Consider the following 24,135-nt stretch of genomic DNA (forward strand, 5'->3'; position numbering starts at 1 on the left):
TCCCCAGTCTGTGCTCCAGCTGTTCACTTTGGCCACATGCCCATGGGCCCTAACCAAGCAGAGATACTCTCAGCCTGTTTAAGCCTGCTCCAGGGGTGGGGTTCAGAGTGGCAGTGCAGGGCTATAGAGGCAGAGATGCCCTTCTTCCCTCTTCCCCTTCCCTCCTCCATCTTTACTTCCCTCTGTTCTACATCCATTCCTCCATCTGCATTCAACACACATGCTCATCCACACTAATAGTCCTGCGTGTGTGTGTGAGAGAGAGGCCCAGAGTCTCCCTCCTGGACTCACATCCCTGTGGGATAGCGTCCGAGTGTAGCGGACACAGTCCTTTTATGAATCCCTGTTTATACCAGCATATGGTTACCATGGAAATGTCCTTGGGACAGGGTGGAGGGTAAAGAGGGCAGGGAGGGGGGGAGGGAAGTCCCCTCGGACTGTATCTGCAGAACTCCTGTCCAGCTGGGCAGCAGCATCCTGGGAGGGCAGTAGCTAGGGTGGGAGGCGTGTGCAGGGTCTTGCTCCATCCCCCACCCTCAAGGACACAAGAGTCTGGCTTCGGGGTCACCCTGATCTTCTGCCCAGAGTGGTCTACAGACTTTGTAAACCGGGCTTTTCTTACCTAGTGCCTGTAGTAAGTACTCAGTGCAGGACTCCCAGGGTCCCCAGCAGTGCTTCCTAGTGAGCAGGTGGAGCAGGAGGGGCGGACAAATTAATGAGACTGATTATCTGCTGCTTTAGCAAATCCACAGGGAAAGTCAACCAGCCAGGCAGCTGTGTGTGAGCAGTGAGCGGCGCAGCGGTCCAGGGGGCTGTGGTCCACAGGGCTGAGTCAGCAGAGCCTGAGATGGAGCTGACCCCCACCTGGCCTCTTGCCCCAGGAGAGACCTCCTGCTGGTGAGAGCCACCATCTCAGGCTGTTAAACCCAGAAGGCTGGGCACAAAGCTGTCTCTAGAAGCTTTGAAGAGGAGCAGGCAACTGAACTGAATTTCCCCAAGAAGCTCTCAGTCCCCTGACTCAGGCCTAAGCTAGGCTCTCGCTCAGATGTGGTCTGAGGCTTCTACATTTGAGCTGTCTGGAAAGGGCTTGGAGAATCACAGACCTGATATGTTATCGACAGTCTCAGAGAGTGGGTTACTGTACACAAAACAAATCCCCAAGTACACGCGAACACTGCAGCATCCACACTGTTATGTGTTTTCTTCGTGGAGCCTCTGAGGGCTCATTCAGTTCATCCCCTACCCCAGCCCAACCCCCAACTCCAAAACAACATTCAGAGGAAGCCCAACTCAAGGCAGCCAAAAGACAAAACTGGGTTGGACTTAGGATGGGAGAAACAAAGCAGCTTTACCCCAAAGGAGGTTTTGATTTGCCCTGGGGCAGGAGTCAGGGCCCTCATCACTGAACCTAGAAAGCAGAGTGACAAGCCTTAGTCTGCCTACCTTTCTCCACAGCCATGTCTGAATGACAGCTCCTAATCAGAGTTCCAGGGGAATTGGCAGAGGCTCCAGGGGACCTGAATCATGGTTGACTACTTCTATATATGTATGAGGAGCTCACATGGTAGCCCAGGCTGACCTCGAACTCTCTGTGTAGCCTAGCCTTGCTTTGAATTTGTGGCAATCCTCCTGTCTCAGCCTCTAAGTACTGGAATCACAGGCATGCACCACCTTTGCGTCTGCATCCATCTTTGGCTTCTGGCATTAATGAAAGAAGATGGGGTTAGCCCTGTGCACGGTCACGGAAGGCGATCCCTTTGTTTTCCCACACGGGACCTATGGCCTTGCTCTTTCCAGCTCCCTCAGGGTCCACCATGCCAGGCTTGCTTTCTGCCTCCCCCCCCCCCCACAGGCAGTGCTCCGCCACCTGCTGATTTTTAGTCCAAGACTACAGGTGTACTTAAAAATACCCAGCTAGTGGGGGGATGGGGCTAATACCTGAAATGTGGGGCCAAGGTCTGACTCCTTGGGGGACTGGGGTGGATGAGGACAAACTAAGAAGGGCCCCAAAGGGAGGAATAGCCCGAGTGGTGAGAGTGGAAAGGGTGCAATTCTATTGGGAAAGTCAGGCTTCCCTTGGCTCCTGGAAAGACTCCAGGCAGAAAGGGAGTGGGTACCCAAAGAACTGTCTTCACACAGGGCCAGGGTGCCAACCTGAAGTTCAATAGCTGTGTTGCTATCTCACTACTGAATTATGGTCTTGAGCAAATTGATTAAATCTTTTTGTGCCATTTCCTCTTAGCTAAGACTTAGGTATGGTAAGAACTGGCTTTGGAGGGTATGGTGAGAGTCTGGCACCTACACATCCTCAATACTTGGGCCAGCATCGAGGAGGGCACAATGGGAGAACAATGGCCACTGTTAAGGTAGTCTGCCCAGGAGGAGAATAATTTGGAAGGTTCTGCTCACAAAGTACAGACAGATGGTTCTGTAACCTGGAGGAGTCTGAGTGTCCCCAGGCAGTGTGTGACATGTATTCACTGTAGGCCGGAGGGCAAGAGAGCTGGGTACAAAGATAGAGGGGCAGATGGGGGAGCAGGGTGGAGAGATGGGAAAGAGGACAGTCGTGGGAGCAGGACTTGGGCAGTGAAAACTGTCCCTATACTGTTGTGGATAGGTGTGGGCCAGAGAGACAGTCAGCCTCGGAGCCACCATGCCTGGGGACAAAGGGGGCATGTGCTACTGGGACAGAGACAGCACCTTTATGCCTTCAACTTCAAGATTGTCTCCATCTAGGGGCTCAGAGCCGGCTGTGGAGTCTCTGGGACAAGGCAAGGTTGGGACACATCAAGCTTTTGTGATGTGGCAGGGCTTCTTCTTTCTTGGGAAACTCAGGCCCACAAACCACAGTCCTTTCTCCCAGGACCTCCTGCTCAGACGGGCCCCATTCCCTAGGAACAACAGGACCCGAGCACCTCGTTAGTGGCATCCCCAGCACCCAGCGGTTTTTCTCCAAGCACCTGTCCTCTTTAGCCAGTAGCTCGCTGCCACAGAGTTGGGGTGGGGAGCTGCTTTAGTGCCAGCACAGTCCACCCGGCTGGCGGGGGGAGGGATGGGGGGCGAAAATCTGCACTCCCAGAAAGGACAAAGGTGGACCCTGGTACCGGGCTGGTCCTGCGAGACGCAGGGTCCGGGTCGCCAGGATCTTCTCAGTAGAACAGCAGTCTGAGCCTGGGCGCTGCAGGATGCTTCTTAAGCTTGCAGTACAGGAGGAGGGTAGCAGGCTGATGGGGGTTCTTTCCCTCAACACTGGGCTAGAGAAGGAGACGAGAGAAAGAGAGACTTGTTATTTCCAAACTGCAAACAGTCGCGCCAAGGCGGGGTGGAGAGATGGAGTTAGTCAGAGCCAAGCAGGGTGCCCTCTTCTGCGCACAATTCCTGAATGAGCGCCCAATCTTAGGGCTGGAGACCGGGGTTGGGGGCTTGATTCCTGAAGGCGCTGGGGTTGCTGGGATGACCAGGGGGTCGCCAACCCCACCCGGCACGTCGCGAGCCCCAGGGGGGACAAGAAAACTTTACCCCCACGCGGGGCCGAGCGTGGCCTCCACCTACCCTCGGGGCCCGGTCCGCCCCCTCCTCCCGCCCGCTTCCTCCTCCCTCCCGTCCCTACCCCTCCTCCCCTCTCGCCGGCGGCTTAAGGCAGCAGGTCCGGGCGGGGCCGCGCCGCGGAGCCCACAACCTCGAGCTCCCGCCCCGCCGCCGCGCCCCGCGGGACAAGCTGCGGAGCCCGGCTTGGGGACGAGCGGCCGCGGCGCGGGGCATGAAGTTGGGCGCGCGCGGGTCTTGGAGCGGAGGCGCGGCACAGCTGGGAGCCGCCCGCGTCTAGAGCCCGTTCGGTGCGCCATGGAGCTCTGGGGGCCCCGGGCGCCGCAGCCGCCGCTGCTACTGCCGCTGCTGTTGCTCTTAGGGGTCGGCCTCTTGCCTGGTAAGTTTCAAAACGCAGAACGTTTTTTTTCTCCCGGGTCCTGGCTTCTGGGATTCCCGGGCCAGGGGAGAGGAGGCCCCGGGCTGCGGTGCCAAGCCGCGGGTGCGCGCAACGGGATAGCCAGAGACTCCTCCACCCACTACAGCTCCGACGTCCTGCGGTGCTAGCTGAGCCAGTGAGGAAGGAATCAGCCGCCAAGTGCTGGGAGAGGGGGCTTGAGTGGAGGCGGGTGTGAGGCGGGGGGGTGGGGGGGGGAGGATGGTCTGGCTGCAATTCCGAGCTGGAACCAGAACCTCCAACTAGGATAGAGGTGGAGTCCACCTGGGAGGGAGGTTCCATCCTGTCAAATCTCTCAGCAGACCACCCCCATGTCTGCTCCTGGTTTCGAGGATCTGCCTCTGCCCCTGGAGCTCCCACCCTATCCTTTCTGCACCCCCCCCCCCGCCGTCCCCCGGCTTCCGCCACCTCCCATTTAAACGGACACCTTTCACCCTAACCCATCCAGGGGTTTCCGGGGGTTATTTAATCCCTGGCCACCCCACTGAGCGGTGAAGCTGTGCCTTACTGGTCCAAGGTACCAGGAAGAATGAGATTGAGGGAGGAGGCTGTGGGGGTACTCTAGAAGACCCCTCCTGAGGAGTTCCTCTCAGGTAAGCAGGAGCCAGCAGACAGCAGAGGCTCCCCTCCCTCTTCCCACCCCCCTCTTTAATGCAGCAACCGAACAGATGGAGGCAGGGAGGCCCCCTAGCCACGTAGGGGACCTATGGAGAGAACACAGATGGGCTGCTGACTGGTGGAATGAGGGACCACCCTCTCCAGGCAGCAGTGTGGCGCTTATCCAGGGCATCTTGCTTCTGCCCTGAACTCTGGGCGCTAGTGGCCCTGAGGGTCTGCACTCGCTGTCAGGGTGGACACTAAAACCCAGGCAGCTGGACCACCCTCGCTGCCCCGTGCACCTTCTGTCCCCATTCCCATGCGGCTGTCAGTCACTTCATGTCCTTTGTCTCTGCCGGTCACCGGCGATAGGGCACTTCCATCCAGAGTGATCGTCTGCAGGGAAGTTGTACTCAGTTCAGTGTTCACGCGGTCAGTTGCCTTGTTTTCCTGGCGAAGGAAATGCAGGAGGGCCTGACCCATTCTGAGGGCGCTGGAAAGGCTTCCTTGAGGGGAGTCAGGAAAATCAAGGCAGCATGCCCAGGGCTCCTAAGGTGGAAGGTGATGTGGAAGAGGACCTGGAAGGCAGGAAAGACTGTGGTGGCATGGGGCTGGAGGGACACCCTTTGTGTTCACCTGCCCCTAAACCTCCTGCCTCCCCCACAGCTAGCAGCCACATCGAGACCCGGGCCCATGCGGAGGAGCGGCTCCTGAAGAGACTTTTCTCTGGCTACAACAAGTGGTCTCGGCCAGTAGCCAACATCTCAGACGTGGTCCTTGTCCGCTTCGGCCTGTCCATTGCTCAGCTCATTGATGTGGTAGGTGTGGGATGACCTGGTGTTGTATGGGACAATGGGGTCACGCTGTAGGAGGTACTACCGTGAGACTCCATCTGACAGAAAAATGTCACCCTAGCTTCAGTGGGTACTCAGCGCTGGGGAAGGGAGGTGGGCTCCATGGCTTGGACCTATTCCATAGGAAAGCTGTGGGAAGTGTCACCCTTCCAGTGGGCACTGTGGTACACCGGGGGCACATCCCAGGCTGATCCCAGAGGCCACAGAGTACCAGCCAACATGGAAAGTCGGGCTTGGGTGAATCTCAGACAGATCTTCTTTACCTGGCTGTGTTCATTTTCCCAGTGAGGGTCCAGGAAGATTTCTGGGAGGACCTGTGTGAGCTAGGCAGTAGCCCCTGCTGCATGGGCTGGGGCCCAAGGAGTCCCGAAGGAAGCACCAGAGATGAGTCTTGACCCAGGGAAGTATTCTGTAGGAGTCTGTCCTCATGTGAGGCTGAGATGTTCCTTATGGGGTGGGACCAGGCTTTGGGGAATGCTGCCAGGGGTTGGTACCACTGAAGGCTCTGCCCTTCAGGCTGGGCCCAACGTGAGTTCTGTCCCGGCTGGGGGAAGGATGCTGGGAAGGCATAATCTTACCAGTGGGGCAGCCATAGCCATTTGACTTAGTAAGCTTGAGAGCTCCACACTGAGTTTTGCTGGGTTCAGGGGCAGAGCCTGGATCCAAGGAGAGAGAGGAAGAGAGAGAGAGAGAGAGAGAGAGAGAGAGAGAGAGAGAGCTGTCCCTGCATAGCCTTCTAGGAGGGATAGAAGATAAAGGGGAGGACACAAAAGAGACTTCTGCCTTGCTTGAGTTCATACCCCAGCGTGAGTGTCCTAAAGGTCCACCCCAGTCTCTGCTACAAGAGGAAGTGTTGGCTCGAGACTGTCACTGATCATGTGTGGTTCTCAGTCTTTCCATGTGCTTGCCTGACATGCTCTAAGAGCAACTATACCATCTCTGACAGAGCCAGCAGCATCCCAGGGATCCGGCCTGATGGGATTGGACACAGAGACCCTTGCCAGTTGGCTCTATTCAGCGTAGCCACTCAGACTTTCATCCTCAGGAGAGCCTAGCATTTGGCCCCTACATGGTTCCTGCAGTGTCCCTGGCTGGGGGACATCAAGGACAGTGCAAGATGCACAGGCCCCTCATCCTTGCTGAGGTTTGCAAACACCGTTACAAAGTGGTGGCTGGCAGAGGCAGCTGTTGGCAGCGGCTCAAGGCTCTGGGTCTGCTACCACCAGGCATGCCTAAGCCTGTCGAGTTCAGTCTCATGTTCTCTGCCTTGGGAGACACTAGGCTCAGAGCAAACCCAGCATCAAAATGTCTCCAAGGGATGTGGCCTCCAGGCCTGACCTCTGTAGCTCCTGGGCCTGGTTGGAGGGTGCCCAAAGGCTCTCCCTGCACCCTGCGAGGGATCTACCTTGACTTTTCCGTAAAGGGAAATGCTGGCTCTAGGCAGGCACTGTACATGTTGAAAGTTCATGGCTACATTTGCGTAGAAAGGTCTGCCTTGTGTCTGGCCTACTCTTTCTTCCACTAGGGCCTGGGATCCAGGTGCCCCCATCCTAGCGTCCAGCCTGCCTGTGTCCCTTTGTGAGCTACTAGATCTACTATAGATGCCTCTCTGGGGTCTGCACCCAGTAAGGGAGACTACGTGCCTTGCTTGAGTTTATACCCAGCGACCGCTGCAGAGAAGGCTACGGAATCACCAGGACTTTCCTAACCCAATGCTGAGTCCTTGTGAAATGTGCTCCAGATATCTGTGACATCTATGGGATCCAAAGGCCCTGCGGTGTGACGGCCACATGGGGCTGGAAGGGATGCTTAGGGCAAGAAGACCCAGCCCGGCAACAGTCAAGTTTGTCCTGATAATTCTGGAGGCCCTGTGGGATGAAGCAAGCAGCGTTCCATTTCCAGCTTCCTTGGGTGTAGGTCAAGGTCATGCAGGGATGAGGTTGCTGTCGGCCAGCCCATTCAGGCAGCGGGAGGAAGCCACAGGCTCCAGCTCTGCATCCCACCTTCTCTTTAGTGTCCTTCTAGGGAGGGGACTCACTCAGGCCACTGGGTCACCTTCCTAGGTGACTGCACTGGAGAGGACCCAGGCCTGGGGCTGGGCATCAGGGGATGCAACCTCCTCCCATTTACTAGTCTATAATGATTTTTGTGGGGGCAGGATCATGCTCTATTCTGAGCAAGACACTTTCTTGCTGGATGTCCTGGGAATCTCCTTGGTTAGGTCCCTGGAGGAGTCTGTTAGTCAAGCTTAGGCTGATGACAGAAAATGTTGGTCCAGTTTGGGACTCATGGTGCCCAGTATCAGATGCTCCCTGAGAAGCCCAGTGCTGTTCCCCAGACTGTGGGCATGAGGTCTCAGACCCTTCCTGAGGCTAGAAGGTGTGACAGTGCCTATGGCTGCCAGTCTGTCCCCACAGACATCTGTGCTTACACCAAAGCTTGCTCATTCTCCACAAGGGTCCTGTCTGCTTTAGGAACTGACTGATCAGAACGTGGGTCTCCAACCTGCTGTTCCTCACCAGATGGGCAGCTGCAACAGATGGGCCCATTCCTGTGGCTCAGTGGGGAAATAAACCTGGGGCAGCAACCCTAAGAGACCTCACAGAGTAGTCTGCAGCCTAGATCTTCTCAGCCTGACTGGTTGTTGCATGGTGACCTTGAGATGAAACCACCAGAATCTCTGCCACGGCATCCACCTTGGCCCTGGGAGGATGGTTTTATCAAGATCTCCCTAACCTGTGGCTTTGATGGCCTTAGGAGTAGTGACACGTGGACCCCATCTGCAGAGGGAGGAGGGAGGGAGCAATGTGAGTGGACATGGCTGACAGATTTCAGCCTGCAAGGAGCCTGGGGTTCATTTGGAGCTGAACTGCTCCCCCATGTCTCTCTGGAAGGGTTCCAGAGTCTTTCTCTCCTCATCCTACCTCCCCTTAGGCTGCCATCCCAGACTAGGTTGCCTTCAGGGCTGAGGCACTCTTCTCCTGAAGATTGGCCCTGACTTGTCCATGCCTTTGCTAGCTATGGATTGTAGATTTAAGCAGGGACATATCTGTGACTGAGGGGACCCTCAAGCTCCCTTCTCCCTTGTGCCCTAGGACGAGAAGAACCAGATGATGACGACAAATGTGTGGGTGAAGCAGGTGAGTGGGGAGGGCTCCCCCGCCTCTGCCCTCCGCCCCATACCCCCCCATGTGGCTCTCCACCCCCTCTCAGAAGTGCCGGTGAGTGGGGAGGGCTCCCCTGCCTCTGCCCTTCGCCCCATACCCCCCCATGTGGCTCTCCACCCCCTCTCAGAAGTGCCGGTGAGTGGAGGGGCTCCCACGCCTCTGCCCTCCGCCCCATAACCCACGTCACACGTGGCTCTCCACCCCCACTCAGGAGTGGTATGACTACAAGCTGCGCTGGGTCCCCAGTGACTACGAGAATGTTACCTCCATCCGCATCCCCTCCGAGCTCATCTGGAGGCCCGACATCGTACTCTACAACAAGTAAGCCTCGTGGGCCCTGGCAGGTGAGGTTAGAACCCAGCCCGGCAAGGAAGCTGCTGGAAGCAAAGAGGAACCAGGCAAAGGGAGTGGAAACCCAAGGGGCTGGGTGTAGGCACCAACACCCAGTGCGGGGGGGTCGGGGGTACCCGCTGTGAGGTTCTTCTGTGTCCTGAGGGCAGGGAATGGATTTGACACCCTCTCCCAGAAGTGACTGCAGGTCCCACCCCAGGCAGGTTTTCTTAACCCCTGAGGTGTACAAGTCACAGTCGGAAAGGCCAATGATGCAGGGACTTTGGGGTAGATGGAGAGGTAAAGAGATGTGGGTGCTCCACAGAGACTTGCCTCCGCTCTTCTTGGTCCCAGCTTTGTGCTGTGCCCCACACTGGGCGCCGAGCCAACGGACAATCCCAGCTCCTAAGCTCAGTTCACACCCTGTCGTGGCTCCTAGAAGCTGAAGTCTGCACGGAGATGAATGCAGTCATTGGTGACAGGAAGGCAGGAGACAGGCATCCTCACACTTATTTTCCCGGGGACCCTTACAGAGAGGAGCAGCTGGATTTCTGAGCTTAGTCTACGCGGGGTGATACACTACTCCAGCTCCCACGGTGCTTGCAGACAAAGCAAACAGAAAGCCCTTCCACCCCCTAGTCCCAGCCATCTGCCCACAGCCCCCTCCAGGCCCTGGGGTGCCCATCTGACCTACAAATGCTCCCATTAGATTAAGAATGACTGGGGTTTTATTTCCTCTTTCATTGAGTAGAGTACTAGCCACATCCTTGACTTTTAGAAGGAGCTGTGGGTGTTTTCCCAAAATGTGTTTATTAAGGGCAGGTTTAAGAATGAGCAGATGGCAGGAACCATTAAGGTCCATGACCCTTGCTCTTCCCTCAAAAAGGCCCCTTTGTCTTCTGTACCCCTCCAGTTGAACCTTGAGCCCTGGAAGACTTCTAGCGACTGGGCCTTTCTGGGACTCACCCTCTACCTGTTCCTCCTTGAGCCCTAAGATCAAGTACTGAATCTACTCTGAGCAGCCTATTGGACCCATGCATTCCCTGGGCGGTACTGGGTAGGCAGAGGAGGAGGAGGTGGGGGAGCCGATAAACAGCCCAGGACCAGGTTCCTGATGACGGGCACTCAGAAGTCTCCACTCCTCCCAGGTCGTCTTTGTCTCTCTCTCCTACGTGCTCAGACACATGCCAAAGGGACAGACCCCCTTTTCTCTGGGGCTGGGATGAGCACTTGAGATCTACCTGAGCAGGGCTTGGAGCTGGTGAAGGTTGAAAGGACTTTTATGCTGGCAGGAAGGAGGCCATTTTTAGTGCAATCAGCAGCTGCTAGCCAATGGTTGGTCCCACTGCTGGACTGGGGGCGTCCCTACTCTTTTGTTGACTTGGGGCTTCCTCTCCTGGAAACCCAGATGCTCTCAGCCAGGTGTGGATCAAACATGAACTCATTTCCCCCTGGATCGCAGCCTCAGGTGGTGGGGCCTCTCAGGAATAGGTAAAATCCAGGACCCACCCGCCCCCAGCTCCTGGCCAGTTCACTGAGTCCAGAACTAACATCACATTGGTTGACTGTAGGACCCAAAAGTTTATACTTCCTCTTGTGTTGTGGGGTCTGTAAGGTACAGAACTGGAAACTGAGGACCTATCATCTTTACCCTGCATCAGCAGCCTTGGCACTGAAATGCCGACAGCTCACTTGACAAACCTGCTGTCCTGGTGCGTGGCTGGGCTGCCAGTGGTCACTGGGACAGCATTATCCTTTGGGCGTTCTGACTGCCTTCCTCTTGGCAATGTGAGAAGAACAAAGCAGCCAGAGCTACTACAGAGTGCTGAACTCTGTGGATTCGGCTGCCACCTTCTCCACAGCTGGGGCTTTGTGGAAGGAAACAGAGCCAGAATCTGATGGAGGTGGCCTGCATTGCCCCCCTCAGAGACCTCCTCCCTCAGAGAGTACGCTTGGTACCCATCTACAAACACAAGCACAACAGTAACCTCAGAGGAATCCATCTATACAGGCTTAGGTGCTCTGCCAGGCTCACGCGGGGCTGGGCTGGGGAGAGCAGGGAGTGGTGAGCAGTACAGTTGGAGCCACAACAGCCTGAGCTATGAGTGCCGGGTCCCCAGTGTGTCTGAAGGGTGGGAAACCCAGACCCAGCAGCCAAGGCTGCAGATGGGAGTCACTAATTCAAGTGAGCCCTGAGGGCCCCTGCCGACCAGCTGGTTGCAGCCTTTCCTGCCTGCTCTGTAGAAAGTTGTCAAAGCAGAGGATCCACTCTCTTGCTTGGGAGAATTTAAATTTGTGCCTGCAGTGCTGAGGCTTTGATTTTTGGAGAGAAGGGACTGTGAGAAGGGAACCAGCCCAAGCCTGATTCCACAGGGCCTGAAATATCTGCAAGATCCACCCCCGTGTGCCCGGAGGGAACCTTGGCTTCTGTAGAAACCAGGCTGTGCACTGTGCAGCCTGAAGCCTTATTAGGGTGCATGTGTGCAACCTGAAGCCTTATTGGGGTGCATGTTGACAGCAGCTTTTCCAATGTTTTCTATATGTAGCACAGCTGTGCTGGAGAAAACCAGTAGCATTGACCCAGGATGAGTTAACATGCAGGAGGGCCCAGGCTCTGAGATCATGGGAAGCTCAGGTCTTCTGGACCTTGTGGATGGTGCTGCAGGTGATTGGTTAGCATAGAAAGGACCACTAAGGGTTCCAGGTGGCCACCATGAGCTCTGGTCAGGACTTGAGAAGCTTTTCAGGGGAGGATGGCCAGTTGGCTGATGAAATTTAGGGGACCTGGATTTCTCTGCCTAAGAACCTTGGAGGGCACTAGCCGATGAGCTGGGCCCGTGAATGGAGGTGGGAGGAGGGATGGACAGATGGAGCTGGGCACTTGGGAAATCAGAGGGTTCTGGAGCCTGTGGCTCAGGGGTGCATTGTTTTGTGAGTGGTGAGACGGACGTGCTGCATGCTGGTGCCATTAGTGAGAAGTTTAATCGTGCTTCAGGGAGCTCATTAGCTATAAATCGAGGTTTCCCATCAGTGTTTCTGAGCTGAGGCTGGCAGGGTTTGCCCCAAAGTGTTTGTGCACTGTTGCTGACTCTGATGGACTCGGAATGCTAATTCAGGGCCAAAGCGAATGGTCTGGGCATGTAGAGACACCAAGGCCTGAGAGTGCCACACTGCCGCTTGGATTCCACGGGGAAAATAGGGTACGGATTTCACAGCCAAATAGGGTACGATTCCACAGGCAAACATGAAATACTAGCAGTTCTGGGGAGGGTTGTGGAGGTAATCACGGTGAGAAGGGCTTCATGGAGCTGTTGTCCAGTGTCACCAAGTTCCAAGAATGGGTAAAATGAGACACAGCATCACTGTCTGTGAAGCCCAGAGGTCAAGGCTGGAACTCTGGCCAAGAGAAGAGGCTGGAGGGACAGCAGACCCATGCTCCACTGCCCAACCTGGCAAACATCCCTCAAGGCAGAGAGAGAGAGAGAGGCAAGAAGCCAATAGTCAGGCACCAGAACCTGGATGAGGCAGCTGGGGTCCTCACCCAGCCCGTGTACCACGGCCTGTAGAGAGGGGGCCTCCAAATTCTTGGGGCCAGTGGAAAGGAAAGGAGATCTATCCTGAGTTTGAGCCCTGTCCAGGGGGACATTCAAAGGGGTACTTGTCCTGGGAGGCACCTTGAGCAGCTCTGCGCTACCTCCATATGGATGAGATGGGCAGAGAGTCCTGCTGGCCTCCAGAAAGATTATCCATTCACCGGGGACCTGTGAGAAGCTGCTTGGTACGAAACCTCCTTTTTCATAGGTGAGGAGGAGGAAATCTTGCTTATCCCACACCCTGTGCTCCTGGGCCCAGCAGGCATCCATTCTTCTGAATCAGGCCTCTGGGCACACTTGTCCTGTTCCTGCAGACACATACTTCATACGCAGTGGGCTTGGTCCTGCAGGGACCTCTGGGATATCCATAGCACCTGCTGGAGCCAGTTGTAAGCTCCTGAACTGAAGGAGACAGGCACCTGCACCTCCTCTCAGTGCATGAAGTGCTCAGGTGGTAACCATTAGAATCCAAGGAGAAACTTCCATGGTACCTCAGTCCTCAAAGGCACAGAGGTGACCCAGGCCCCTCTGCAAGGAGAAGGCACAAATGCAAATTCATGGGGCAGTGGGTGTTCAGGAGAGAAGCCAGGAGATTGGTTCCACCTCAAGCCACTCATGATAGTAATGGAAAAGAGCTGTAATACTAACTCCGCTCACTGGGTGAGCACCATGGTCTCTGGACCACATGGCACCTTGACTCTTCAAGGGTGACAAACTGAAGCACACAGGTGAGTGATGGCCCAGACCACATGACCACCATACATAATCCTGCACTCTTCATGGTAGCTGGTGGGGCTGTTGGTCAGGCTGTGAGCCTTTCTCTACAAGAATGTCCGTGGGTGTGGTGTAGGGATGGGCAGACCTCACTGCTCTCTCTCCCTCTTCCTGGCAGTGCGGACGGGGACTTCGCAGTCACCCACCTGACCAAAGCCCACCTGTTCTATGATGGGCGGGTGCAGTGGACACCCCCAGCCATCTATAAGAGCTCCTGCAGCATCGATGTCACCTTCTTCCCCTTCGACCAGCAGAACTGTACCATGAAGTTTGGGTCCTGGACCTATGACAAGGCCAAGATTGACTTGGTGAGCATGCATAGCCGCGTGGACCAGCTGGACTTCTGGGAAAGTGGGGAGTGGGTCATTGTGGATGCCGTGGGCACCTACAACACCAGGAAGTATGAATGCTGCGCCGAGATCTACCCTGACATCACCTACGCCTTCATCATCCGCCGGCTGCCGCTCTTCTACACCATCAACCTCATCATCCCGTGCCTGCTCATCTCCTGCCTCACCGTGCTGGTCTTCTACCTGCCCTCCGAATGCGGCGAGAAGGTCACCCTGTGCATCTCGGTGCTGCTCTCACTCACCGTCTTCCTCCTGCTCATCACCGAGATCATCCCGTCCACCTCGCTGGTCATCCCGCTCATCGGCGAGTACCTGCTCTTCACCATGATCTTCGTCACCCTCTCCATCGTCATCACGGTCTTCGTGCTCAACGTTCACCACCGCTCGCCACGCACGCATACCATGCCTGCCTGGGTGCGCAGAGTCTTCCTGGACATCGTGCCGCGCCTCCTCTTCATGAAGCGCCCGTCTGTGGTCAAAGACAACTGCCGAAGACTTATCGAGTCCATGCATAAGATGGCCAATGCCCCTCGTCTCTGGCCAGAACCGGAGGGTGAGCCTGGCGTCTTGAGTGACACTCGAAACCGAGGCCTGTCATCGGCCCCATCTTTCTGCAACCCTCTGACCACGCCAGTCGAGGCCCAGCCTACATGCAAGTCACCCTCTCACAAGGCCCCTGAATTGCAGACATCAGAGGTGAAGAAGACCAGTCCCTGTCCATCACCTGGCCCCTGTCACGCACCCAACAGTACCAGGGTCCCGACACTTGTCAAAGCCAGGTCCCTCAGTGTCCAGCACGTGCCCAGCTCCCAGGAAACGGCAGAAGGTGGCATCCGCTGCCGGTCTCGGAGTATCCAGTACTGTGTTTCTCGAGATGGAGCTGTCTCCCTGGCTGACAGCCAGCCAACTGCCTCCCCTGCCTCCCTGAAGGCCCATCCATCCCAGCTTCCACTGTCCGACCAGGTCTCTCCATGCAAATGCACATGCAAGGAACCATCTCCCGTGTCTCCGGTCACTGTGCTCAAGGCCCGAGGCACCAAACCACGCCCCCAGCACCTCCCCCTGTCACCAGCCCTGATGCGGGCAGTAGAGGGTGTCCAGTACATTGCAGACCACCTCAAGGCAGAAGACACAGACTTCTCGGTAAGTCCTGGCCAGCAGCTATGCATGGGAGGTGCCCCTGGCCCAGACAGGATGTGATGTCCAGTGTTTTCCATAAATGATCCAGAAACCAAGGGCCCAGACAAATGTTGCACAGCTTGAGGGTACAGGGTCTCTGCCTAGCATCCTTTATAGATCCCTAGGCCAAGTTGGGCTTAGGTGAGGCCCTATCAGTGGGGAGCAAGCTGAGGTGCTTCGTCCAGGTGCCAGGACTTAATGAGCCCTGGTGAGCCGTGGGTTGAGAGGCTGCTTCTAACACTGCCAACCCAACGCTCAGAAGGTCTTCCTTTGAAGTCTTCAGACTGTTACCGGCTGCTTGGAAATCCTGGTTGACAGGCTCATCCCACACTAGCCTTCCCCAAAATTCAGTGGAACTGTTGCTTCTGCTGCCACCCAAAAACAGGTCTCCCTTGAGCTTCTGTGGCAGAGGGTGGTCCTCTGAACGCTAGGAAGGTTGAGAGGGCATAGAGAAGAGAATGGGGCTGCCGGGAACTACACCCCACCCCCACTCCATCAGTCCTTTGGAGGGTTGTGGGGTGAGGACATAATGCTGCCACACTGCAAGGCCCTCGGGAACCTGGAGACAGGAAGCCAGTGCTCAGCCAGCCGACCCCCATGCGTTCTCATGCTCCAAGCTGTGGCTCTCCAGAGGCCTGAGAAGGAATGGTTATCTTGCTCCATAGGTGTTGGTCTCCTGCACTTTTCACAGAGTGCATCTCTGATGAACAGCTGGGCTGGGCAGCAGTGCCAGCTCTGTCTGCCCTTGCCACCAGGGCATTGTGGGTACGCTCTCTCCCCTTTCACATTTATCCGACTGTAGCACGTAGGGGTCTCTGGGACTGGAGTGTGGGCTCAGATGATGCTGAGATGAAGGACAACTGGTGCTAGGCAAGCTGTTTTCCCAGATCTGACTCAGCCTATGAGAATCAGAGTCTCAGCCAGAGGTCGGGTGAAGAGGTCCTCAGGGGAAGTCCTGTCCTGGCCAACCTCTGCTGTGTCCCCTAAAAAGTGACATCACCTAAAAGCATCTGACCTTTACACTGTCCTTGCCCTGAACTGGCATTTGCCAGTGTCCCTCCTGGGACGTCGGTTTTGTTGGCTTCTGCTCATCTTCCTACTCAACCTGGGACTTGCCTGTTGTCTATTCCCAGATGTCTATGGTTTGTCTTCTGGAGCTGCTAAGCCCTGGAAAGAAAGGAGCCTGGTGCCCTACATCCCAGGAGTGGGTCTCTGCTCCCAGAATCACCCCCACTGAGTCTCGGGGACTCATGAAGTCATTCTGGTGGTCTCTGGAATATTCTGGACCTCAGAGACCTGTCTGGAGAGAAATTTTGGTTCTGGGGTTATGTCTTGTTACAGCTCTCGGGTAGAAAAAGAGATCCAGGCATGAACTGGACTGAGGCCACTGAGGGAGGATGGATGTGGAAAGTTTAATTGAAATCTTTCTGAAACCATCCCCAGCATAGTCCTGTAGCTGGAGCTCATGATTTCCCCCATCTCCACTGGCCTACTGCAGCTGCCTGACCTGCTTCCGGGCCTGGGAAGCTTGCTGATAGGAACAGGACAGCAGGTCATGACTGTGGCGTTTCATCTTCAGAGGCTTGGTCCCAGGCACAGGAAGGGACAGAGGGACACGAAGCACCATTTACTCTGAAGAGCCCTTTGAGGGGCTTTTTATTTAGCAAAGATCTATTCTGTCTAAAGTTTTCAAAGTGAACATGTCTGTTTACTTTTGGCTTAACCCATCAGGACACCTGCAATCGCTGTGAAAACTTGAGGTAGGTGCCCTTGCTTCTGGGGAAGCTGCACTCTTCTCCAATTCAGGCCTGCGAGGCCAAGTGTTCCTCAGCCTGCTCTGGGTCTGCTTGCCGTGGCTTATTCCCTGCTGGTCACATGTGCACAGGCCCTTCTAGACTAGTGACACCCTGACAGGACGGTGAAGGGTAAGGAGCAGGGAGGTGGTGTAACCGTCACCCTGCCTGAAGCACAAGGCTAGAGCTGCAGGGAGAATCATTGCCATGCTAGTTCCCAGGCCTAGTTAGACCCAGGCATCAATCCCGTGAGTCTTCGCTTCTGGGAACAGCTTGAGGAAGTGGCTCCCTTGCATCAGCCCGGGGCATAAAGAGCTCACACTGTGGGATCCGAGGAACCGGTAGTCATCTGCACCGTTGTCACCATGTGTGAACGCATCGTCCAGTGAAGTGGACACAGATGGTGGACGTACACATTGTCCCCGACCCTCCTTCCTCCATGGAGCATCTCCTGGCATCATTGCCTCTACCCAGTGTGTGGGCAGCTGTCCATGTAAGAGGTGGATGTGAGTAATCAGGGCCAGGCCAGAGGCAGGTGTGGACTTAACCCTTGCTTTGGGGCGCTTTTGCTTTTGACTATGGTGGGATGGCCTTAGTGATCAGTCCATTGCCCAGCCTGTTCCTAGCCCTTACCTTCTGGTGTAGGACACATGACTGACATCTCCCTGGGATCCATTTTTTTTAAGTTACTTTAATTTTTTTTTTTAATATAAGGTGTCAGATCTTGTGGAACTGCATTTTCAGACAGTTGTGAACTGCCGTGTGGGTGCTAGGAATTGAACCCAGGTCCTCTGGAAGAGCAGTCAGTGCTCTTAACTACTGAGCCATCTCTCCAGCCCCCAAGTTACTTTAATTTTATGTTATATGTATGGGTTCTTTGATTACATATATGTCTGTGCACCAGATGCATACCTTGTGCCAGGGATGTCAGAAGAGGGTGTCGGATTCCCCTGAAACTGGAGTTGTGGACGGTTGTGAGCCACCATGTGGATGCTTGGAATTGAACCCAGAACCTTTTGAAGAGTAGCCAGTGCTTTTAACCACTGAGCCATCTCTCCAGCCCCTGGGATCCACTTCTGACATCTGCACTGTGGGAAGGTAGACTCGACCTCTATAGTGCTACCCAGCTTCAGCAAATTTAAAACAAACTTCACCCTGTTTGTCCAAAGTATGCCCAAACAGCGTCCTTTTGAGGGTAGGCAGCCTACTAAGCAGGCAAAAACAGCTGGGATACAGCATGCACCCCAAGTCTCTTGTGGCAGTGTGAACTACCAGAAAGCTCCAATGAGTCCAAATTCAAAGACCCCACACACATACAGCCTCAGATATGGGCTCTGTAGATGCTCAACCCACCCTTTATGGTGTCTCCCTGGGCTCTGTCCTATAGCAGCTGATCTGCCCCAGCAGATCCTCTAACTGGACAGTCCATGCTCCTTCTCCCCTTGTCACCTCCCACAGGGTGTGTGCAGATGTGTATCCGATGGGATGGATGTGCAGAAACTGCGACTCATGGTTCCAGGTTGCAGCAGTTTCTCTGGCTGCCCATGGGATCTGAGAAATCTAGTGACCCATGTCTGTTCTTGCAGGTGAAGGAGGACTGGAAGTACGTGGCCATGGTCATCGATCGAATCTTCCTCTGGATGTTCATCATCGTCTGCCTACTGGGCACTGTGGGCCTCTTCCTGCCCCCCTGGCTGGCTGGTATGATCTAGAGGCACAGTAATGGACAGGCCCACTTGGCCTGGCTCCCTGCTCTCTGTAGGGCCATGCCACTTGTCAGTTACCCCATCTTCCAAACCTGCCATGAAAACCTAGGAAAGAGATGCGGCTTCTCGGGAGCCAGAAGCTGGCACTGGTTCTAATCCAGCCACGGGCCTGGTTACAGCAACTTAGGGCTGGCACAGGGCAGAGTTACAGTCTGAGCCCCCACTGAAATTTCTCCAGAGCAGGTGAGAATCACCTCCTGGCCTGCGGACAGCACACACTCATCTGTGTCTCAGAGACTGGTCCAGGGTTGGTCTCGGTCAGCCTGTGGGGCCACACGAATTCATTCCTCATCAGCAACCAGAGCCCCTCATCTCGGGGATTCATCCGACCCAGGAAACTCCCACTGTGCCCCTGCTGACCACATCCCCTCTCCCTGCCCCATGATGTGCCCCCATCAACCCTTCAGACTGGGCTGCTCTCTGACTCACAGGTGTCAGAGCTGAGCCCAGGCAAGTTCGGTTTCGTTTAGATTGGGGTAAATTGGTAAAAAGCCAAGCTCTGTGCCGTGCGGATACCCCAACTCACAGAAGAACTAGGGTAGCAAGGCTGAAGCCCCATGGGAGCCCTGCATTCAGCTCAGGGTCACAAGGGTTCTATAGTGAGTGCCTCCTAGGGACTCGCAACCTCAGGAGGATAGCATTGGGAGTCTCAGGGTGGCGAGGGAGCCAGATCACGTCCAGGTCCTGGGCTGCAGGTCCCCTGAGGGATCTTCGTTGATGCCCTTGCATGTTTCTTCCTCTCTGGGATAAAAGACTGAAGGTGGGACTTCTCATCCTGGCCCTGTGGTGAGGCCACAGCTCGCTTGAGCACATCTTGTACAAGAGACCTGGGACTCTCAAGGCAAGCAGGAATAATGGGAAGCCCCAGTCTGCCTTGCACTTAGGTTGTAGGGCTCCTCCTCCCCTTCCCAAGATAGCACCAAACAACCTGGAAAATCCCCAGTGATGGGCTGGGAGAAGCACCTTCTGTGCCCACCCCTGTGAGATTCCATTGGGTGAAGGGCAGAGTGAGGGAGACACCCAAGAAATTATCCTGTGCCGTGGTCACCACCCTGCTGTCCCCAACAGCCAAGTGGCCTTGGCAGAGCTGGGCCATGCACCCTCAGCCAGCTTGTCCTAGGCCCTGAAGCTGGATTATTTGGACAGTTCTGAGGACTGAAGAAATGAAAGAACTTAATGAAGTCTGGAACCAACACACCAAGCTCCCAGGAGGTACAGCTGGTACCTCCGAGGGATAACTTGCCCATCCCAGCTGAATATTAGGATGGAGGTATGCCAAAGGGCCAGCACTGTCTTTACCTGTACCTGTGGGCAAACCTGCATTTGGACACAGCTGCTGGGCATCCCAGGGTGCCCCTGGGAAAGGAACCCTGAACTGGAGACCTCAGGACATCTGTGTGTACAGGAAGGGCCTGCAGAGGCCTGGGTTCTGAACTCTGGATGTTCTAGGCCTCCCCTAGAGTCCTACGGGCATCAAGGACCTCCATCTGCTATGTTTCAATCTATCCTCACTCTGCTGGCTGACTGGGCTGCTAAGCCCCACACTGGAGCCCTCAGGGTGTTGCAAGATAACCCTGGTGGGGAAATTTGTTCCAGAACCTGGGAGCCAAGGGGAACACAAACCTCTGTGAGGAAGACAGCAGACACACCTGTTAGATATGAGTTCCACCTGCTGCATACACGGCTCCAACCTCAAGATTTGCAGGCAGTGGTAGCGATCAGGGCAAGGCCACAGTGGCACACTGTACAGAGAGGGCTGCTCTGCTGCTCTCTTCTGGGTCAGAAAAAGCGAATCCCACTGGCACCCAGAAATCAGGAAAGGAAAATAAAGCACCGTGTTCTCCCCATGCCCACTCAGCTGTCCTTTTGTCTGCCTGTTTCCGGTGTTGCTCTATGGTCAAGATGAAGTTCAGTTAGGGCAGAATGCTTGATCTGAGGCCTTTGGGCCAGTGAGCTTTGAAAATCAGCATGGTCCCAGTCCCTCTGATATGTGGATGTTATCTCCCCAAAGCTCCCAGCCCTCCCATTCCTCCCCTTCCTATGGACAGCATTAACTCAAATGTGAGTCCCGGGCGTCATGTGTCCGGGATGCCTGGCTTCTTTCACTTGTGTGGCCAAAGCTCATCTGCTGTGCTGTGTGCACTAAACTTATGGCTGCTGTGTGCTTGTTGGTTCTTAGTTGCTGTTTCTGTCTGAATAAACCGACTTGTGGTGTCTTCCCTTCTGTGTGGTGTCAGTCAAGGTGCTGCTGACCAAGTTTCTGTGTTCATGTCTGTAGGCATGTTTGCCATTTCTCTTTGTGTTAACGTGCTTCTTTGATTTCTGTATGCTATGATGTCTTAACATGTTGGGGGCTTATCAGACTCAAGGCTGCTGCTTCCATGGCCAAACAATTTCTAGTGCTCAGCTTGCTTGGAGCCTCCCACCTTCATGGCTGATGGGCCATCGACAGTAGCACCTCTCTTCCTTACAAACTTACATCAGAGCCAGCCACAAAGGCAAAGGAAACTAGAGACCCCTTTGTAGCCAGGAGTCTGTTTCCTCTATGCAACCTGAGCCTCTCACAGAAACACTCGTGAGAATGGTACCACTTCCTTCCCTCATCCCTTCCTCCACTGATGGCCCTGGTATCCCCTATTCCTAGCACAACATCATCTTGGTAGTTGCAGCTGACACCCTTCCTGTCATGCCATCAACTAGGGGAGTCCCTTGTCTCCCCCAGTAAACTAAGATTGGGGCACAGAGCCAATAGAAAACTCATCCTATAGGGTGGAAGTGACCCCACTGTTGCCTTAGCTCTTGGGCACTGGCGCATTTCCACTAGAAACACCTGAGAGTCCAGGGTTTTAACTCTGGGCCTCCTGCCACCCACACAGATTGAGATTCATTGGCACAAAGCCACTAACTGGTCCTGGAATTGTCCTGACCTTTGAGGGGGAACATGGGGATCCCTGGTATGTCTCCATGGTGCGCACACAGGTTTTTACAAAAGCTACAGGAGAACACCCTTGGGCTCCTGCTGCTTGATTCTAGTCTTTCCTGTTTCAATCTGTAGAAAAATGCCAGTTGCAGCTCCCCAGATTGATTCGCTGACCCACAGCTGGAAGCTCAGGACACAATACCAAGGGGAAGGGTGGAATTGTCAGGCACTGGGGTTTGTGCTGGGATTTAGGTGATTTAAAAAACACTTTCCACTCAAATGTGCTGTTTACTCTCGCTGTTTGCAGCTAGGAGTTTCCATTACTTTAATCCCTGCCTGACATTTCTTGCTATTTGCTGGCCTCACGGGTGTCGCACAGATAGAAAGTTACCACTCTCGGTAGAGTGTATCCATTTCTGTGTCTAGCTTGTGTGGGTTCCGTCCTGTGGGCTGCACTGCCTGGCTTCCTTTTCTCAGCCTACTGAGGTTTCATCTGTTTACTGCCAACAGCCAGTTCTCTTGTGCTCACTGTGTGGCTACTACACCATTTATCCATCCATTTTCCTTGCAGTGGACGTTTGGGTTGTCCCTGTTTGTCACTGTGTGAGAAGTGCTGCTGTGGAGGGATATAGTCTGCAAACCTGTTCTTTATCCTAACATTAGGAGGGAGATGCGTGAGGATGAGGGGTTTAAGGTCTCCCTCAATAAACCCTTCAAACATTTCCTGCATTCCTCTCAGGCAGGCAGCCAGCTCCAGTTTCAGTGAGTAATCGTATCTCAAAAGATAAGATGGGGAGCAATAGAAATCAGCCTCCTGCCCCCACAAGTCACAGGCACGTGCATGTGCACACACACACGCACGCGCGCGCACACACACACATACTAATGATAATTATAATAATTTAAAAATATATTACATGTTTCTGTTGGGAAAATACATGAATTTAGAGAAGACTTGAACACCATTATTTCCAGCTGAGCCAGGCTAGCTTTTCTAGAACCTTCTCTAACATAGCAGAAAGCATGCTTACTCTGGCCAAGCTGGACCATGAGCCCTTGCCACACTGAAAACGAGTGTGACAAAATTCAGGACTGGGTTAGCAGTATATTCCCCGACGAGTGGGAAATCAACTAGAACGCCAAGTCTTGTGTTTCAGTGTAGGTTTCAATGGAATTCGGAGAGCTCCTCTTCCCTTCAGTGAAGCAGCAATTTCTGCCACACTGGGAGATTATTGTTTAATATGTTCTATCCCCTCCACAGAGGAAAGCTTAATCTATCAGCCACTTTGGACACCCACTCTGTTGGTTCTTGTTCTAGAAGCTGCTCTTTGCTTATAGTAAATACCCGTGCTTCAAAAGCTTTCTGTATTGATCAGAAACATCACTACGCCTCCCCCTCCTGACAGCCCACCACCCTGCTGCTTGGCAGCAGTTTGACAGAATAATCTGGAATGATCTTAGTTTAGACCACAGCTGTGTGACCGCCCAACACAGAGGGAGGTTGCTGTCCCTCCGTTCACAATGCCCCCACTCCTTTGCGGAGGTCTCCATGTGTCTGTTGGCCTCCCTCCCAACAAAAGCTTCTTCCCATGAACTGTGTGTTATACCTGGAAGCATTGTGGTCCTTGAAATATCCTTTGTCCTAATCCTTGATACGAATTTTCCCCCTCTGCCTTCCCACCTCACTGCTGCCTCAGATTCTTATTGTCTGCAGTTTGGGCTGTAGGTTCTCCCTGGGAAGGATTTCCTGATGGCTGTTCCCACTGTCTTTGCATCATGTTGGATGACACGGAGGACATCTCCCAACCCACTCATCAGCGCTCACAGCCCTGCCATCAGTCTGAGATCGGACGCCTTTCTCTGATGCTCATATTTTCAAAGCGTTGTCACCTCCAAGTACCAGTGCTCCATCTGTCACGCCTCTTCCCTCCGGGTCTCCTCATGAGGCTGCTGTCATCCAGGTTCCCTGCATCTCTGCTGATCTGAGCTCCCAGACACTTCTCTGATCCTGCAGTGCTCTCGGCTCACTATGTCTCCTGCTGACTTTGCTTCTGTTTCTTTTCCATACACAATCCTTCTAGTTGGTCTTCCTTCATTTATTCCTGTTATTTTGGACTTTGTGTTATTAATATCCTTCCTCTCCTCCGTGGTACCTCATGAGTTTTAAAAATTAATAGACCAAAGAAAACATAAGTTTCTCTTTATTCATTTGTCTTTGTGTTTTTTAACCTCAGCTTCTTCCTCTTCCTTGTCAGGACATGTCCTAAACCTGCCTAACAATGCTGCTAACGATTGGAGTGTGAATGTACATCTATGTACATGTATATATATGTGTGTTAGAATGTATGTGCATGTGTGCAAGTCCAGGAGGAAACTATCCATTGCCTTATAACAGCTTCTTGAGGACCAGTGCTGCACACATGTGCAAACACATATATACATACAGCGACACCTGCACATACAAAGACATGCATGCACATACGGAAACACATGCAGAGGGACAGGGAAACATGTATGCACGCAACATTGCATAGAAACATGTGCACACACAGATGTGCATGTGTACACAGATACACATGTGCACAGAGACAGATGTGCCCACATATGCACACACATGTACCCACACACGTTGAGTTGTGGTAGTATTCCTTCAGTCAGTATCAAACATCTCTGGTTCCTTGTTAAAGATTTTACCCTTCCCCCAGTGATTGTTTTTAACTTTCCCCTCTTTGTTTCTGGACTTTCTTTGCTTAGCTACACAGATGGGAACAGTGGCCCAATTACTTAATATTTGTTTAAAAAGCAAATAGAAGTCCCCGACTCAGCTGGG

The 24,135-nt window shown here is 54.1% G+C and overlaps 1 protein-coding gene across 2 annotated transcripts; it reads left to right on the top strand.

The window, feature by feature from the left end:
• Positions 1-3,441: 3,441 nt before the first annotated feature.
• Chrna4 (cholinergic receptor nicotinic alpha 4 subunit) lies at positions 3,442-23,480 on the top strand. Of its 2 annotated transcripts, none has more exons than XM_041641774.1 (6): positions 3,442-3,925; positions 5,246-5,397; positions 8,529-8,573; positions 8,812-8,921; positions 13,416-14,790; positions 18,206-23,480. In XM_041641774.1, exons 1-6 carry the CDS (start codon positions 3,454-3,456, stop codon positions 18,329-18,331), a joined length of 2,280 nt encoding a protein of 759 aa, XP_041497708.1. In that variant the 5' UTR covers positions 3,442-3,453; the 3' UTR covers positions 18,332-23,480. The 2 variants fall into 2 exon arrangements, with proteins under 2 accessions (XP_041497708.1, XP_041497709.1); XM_041641775.1 differs by lacking the exon at positions 3,442-3,925 and adding an exon at positions 4,447-4,575.
• Positions 23,481-24,135: the final 655 nt, after the last annotated feature.

The sequence above is a fragment of the Microtus oregoni genome, unplaced genomic scaffold, assembly GCF_018167655.1.
Source record: "Microtus oregoni isolate MIOR12 unplaced genomic scaffold, Mior012 000071F_ref0000514, whole genome shotgun sequence".
Taxonomy (NCBI): Eukaryota; Metazoa; Chordata; class Mammalia; order Rodentia; family Cricetidae; genus Microtus; species Microtus oregoni.

Excerpts from the sequence above, each read along its gene's own strand:
- Chrna4 (XM_041641774.1), top strand. The coding sequence starts at position 3,454 with ATGACCAGGGGGTCGCCAACCCCACCCGGCACGTCGCGAGCCCCAGGG. Across the intron at positions 8,922-13,415 it reads GACATCGTACTCTACAACAA|TGCGGACGGGGACTTCGCAG; the intron begins GTAAGCCTCGTG and ends TCTTCCTGGCAG. Across the intron at positions 14,791-18,205 it reads CAGAAGACACAGACTTCTCG|GTGAAGGAGGACTGGAAGTA; the intron begins GTAAGTCCTGGC and ends CTGTTCTTGCAG.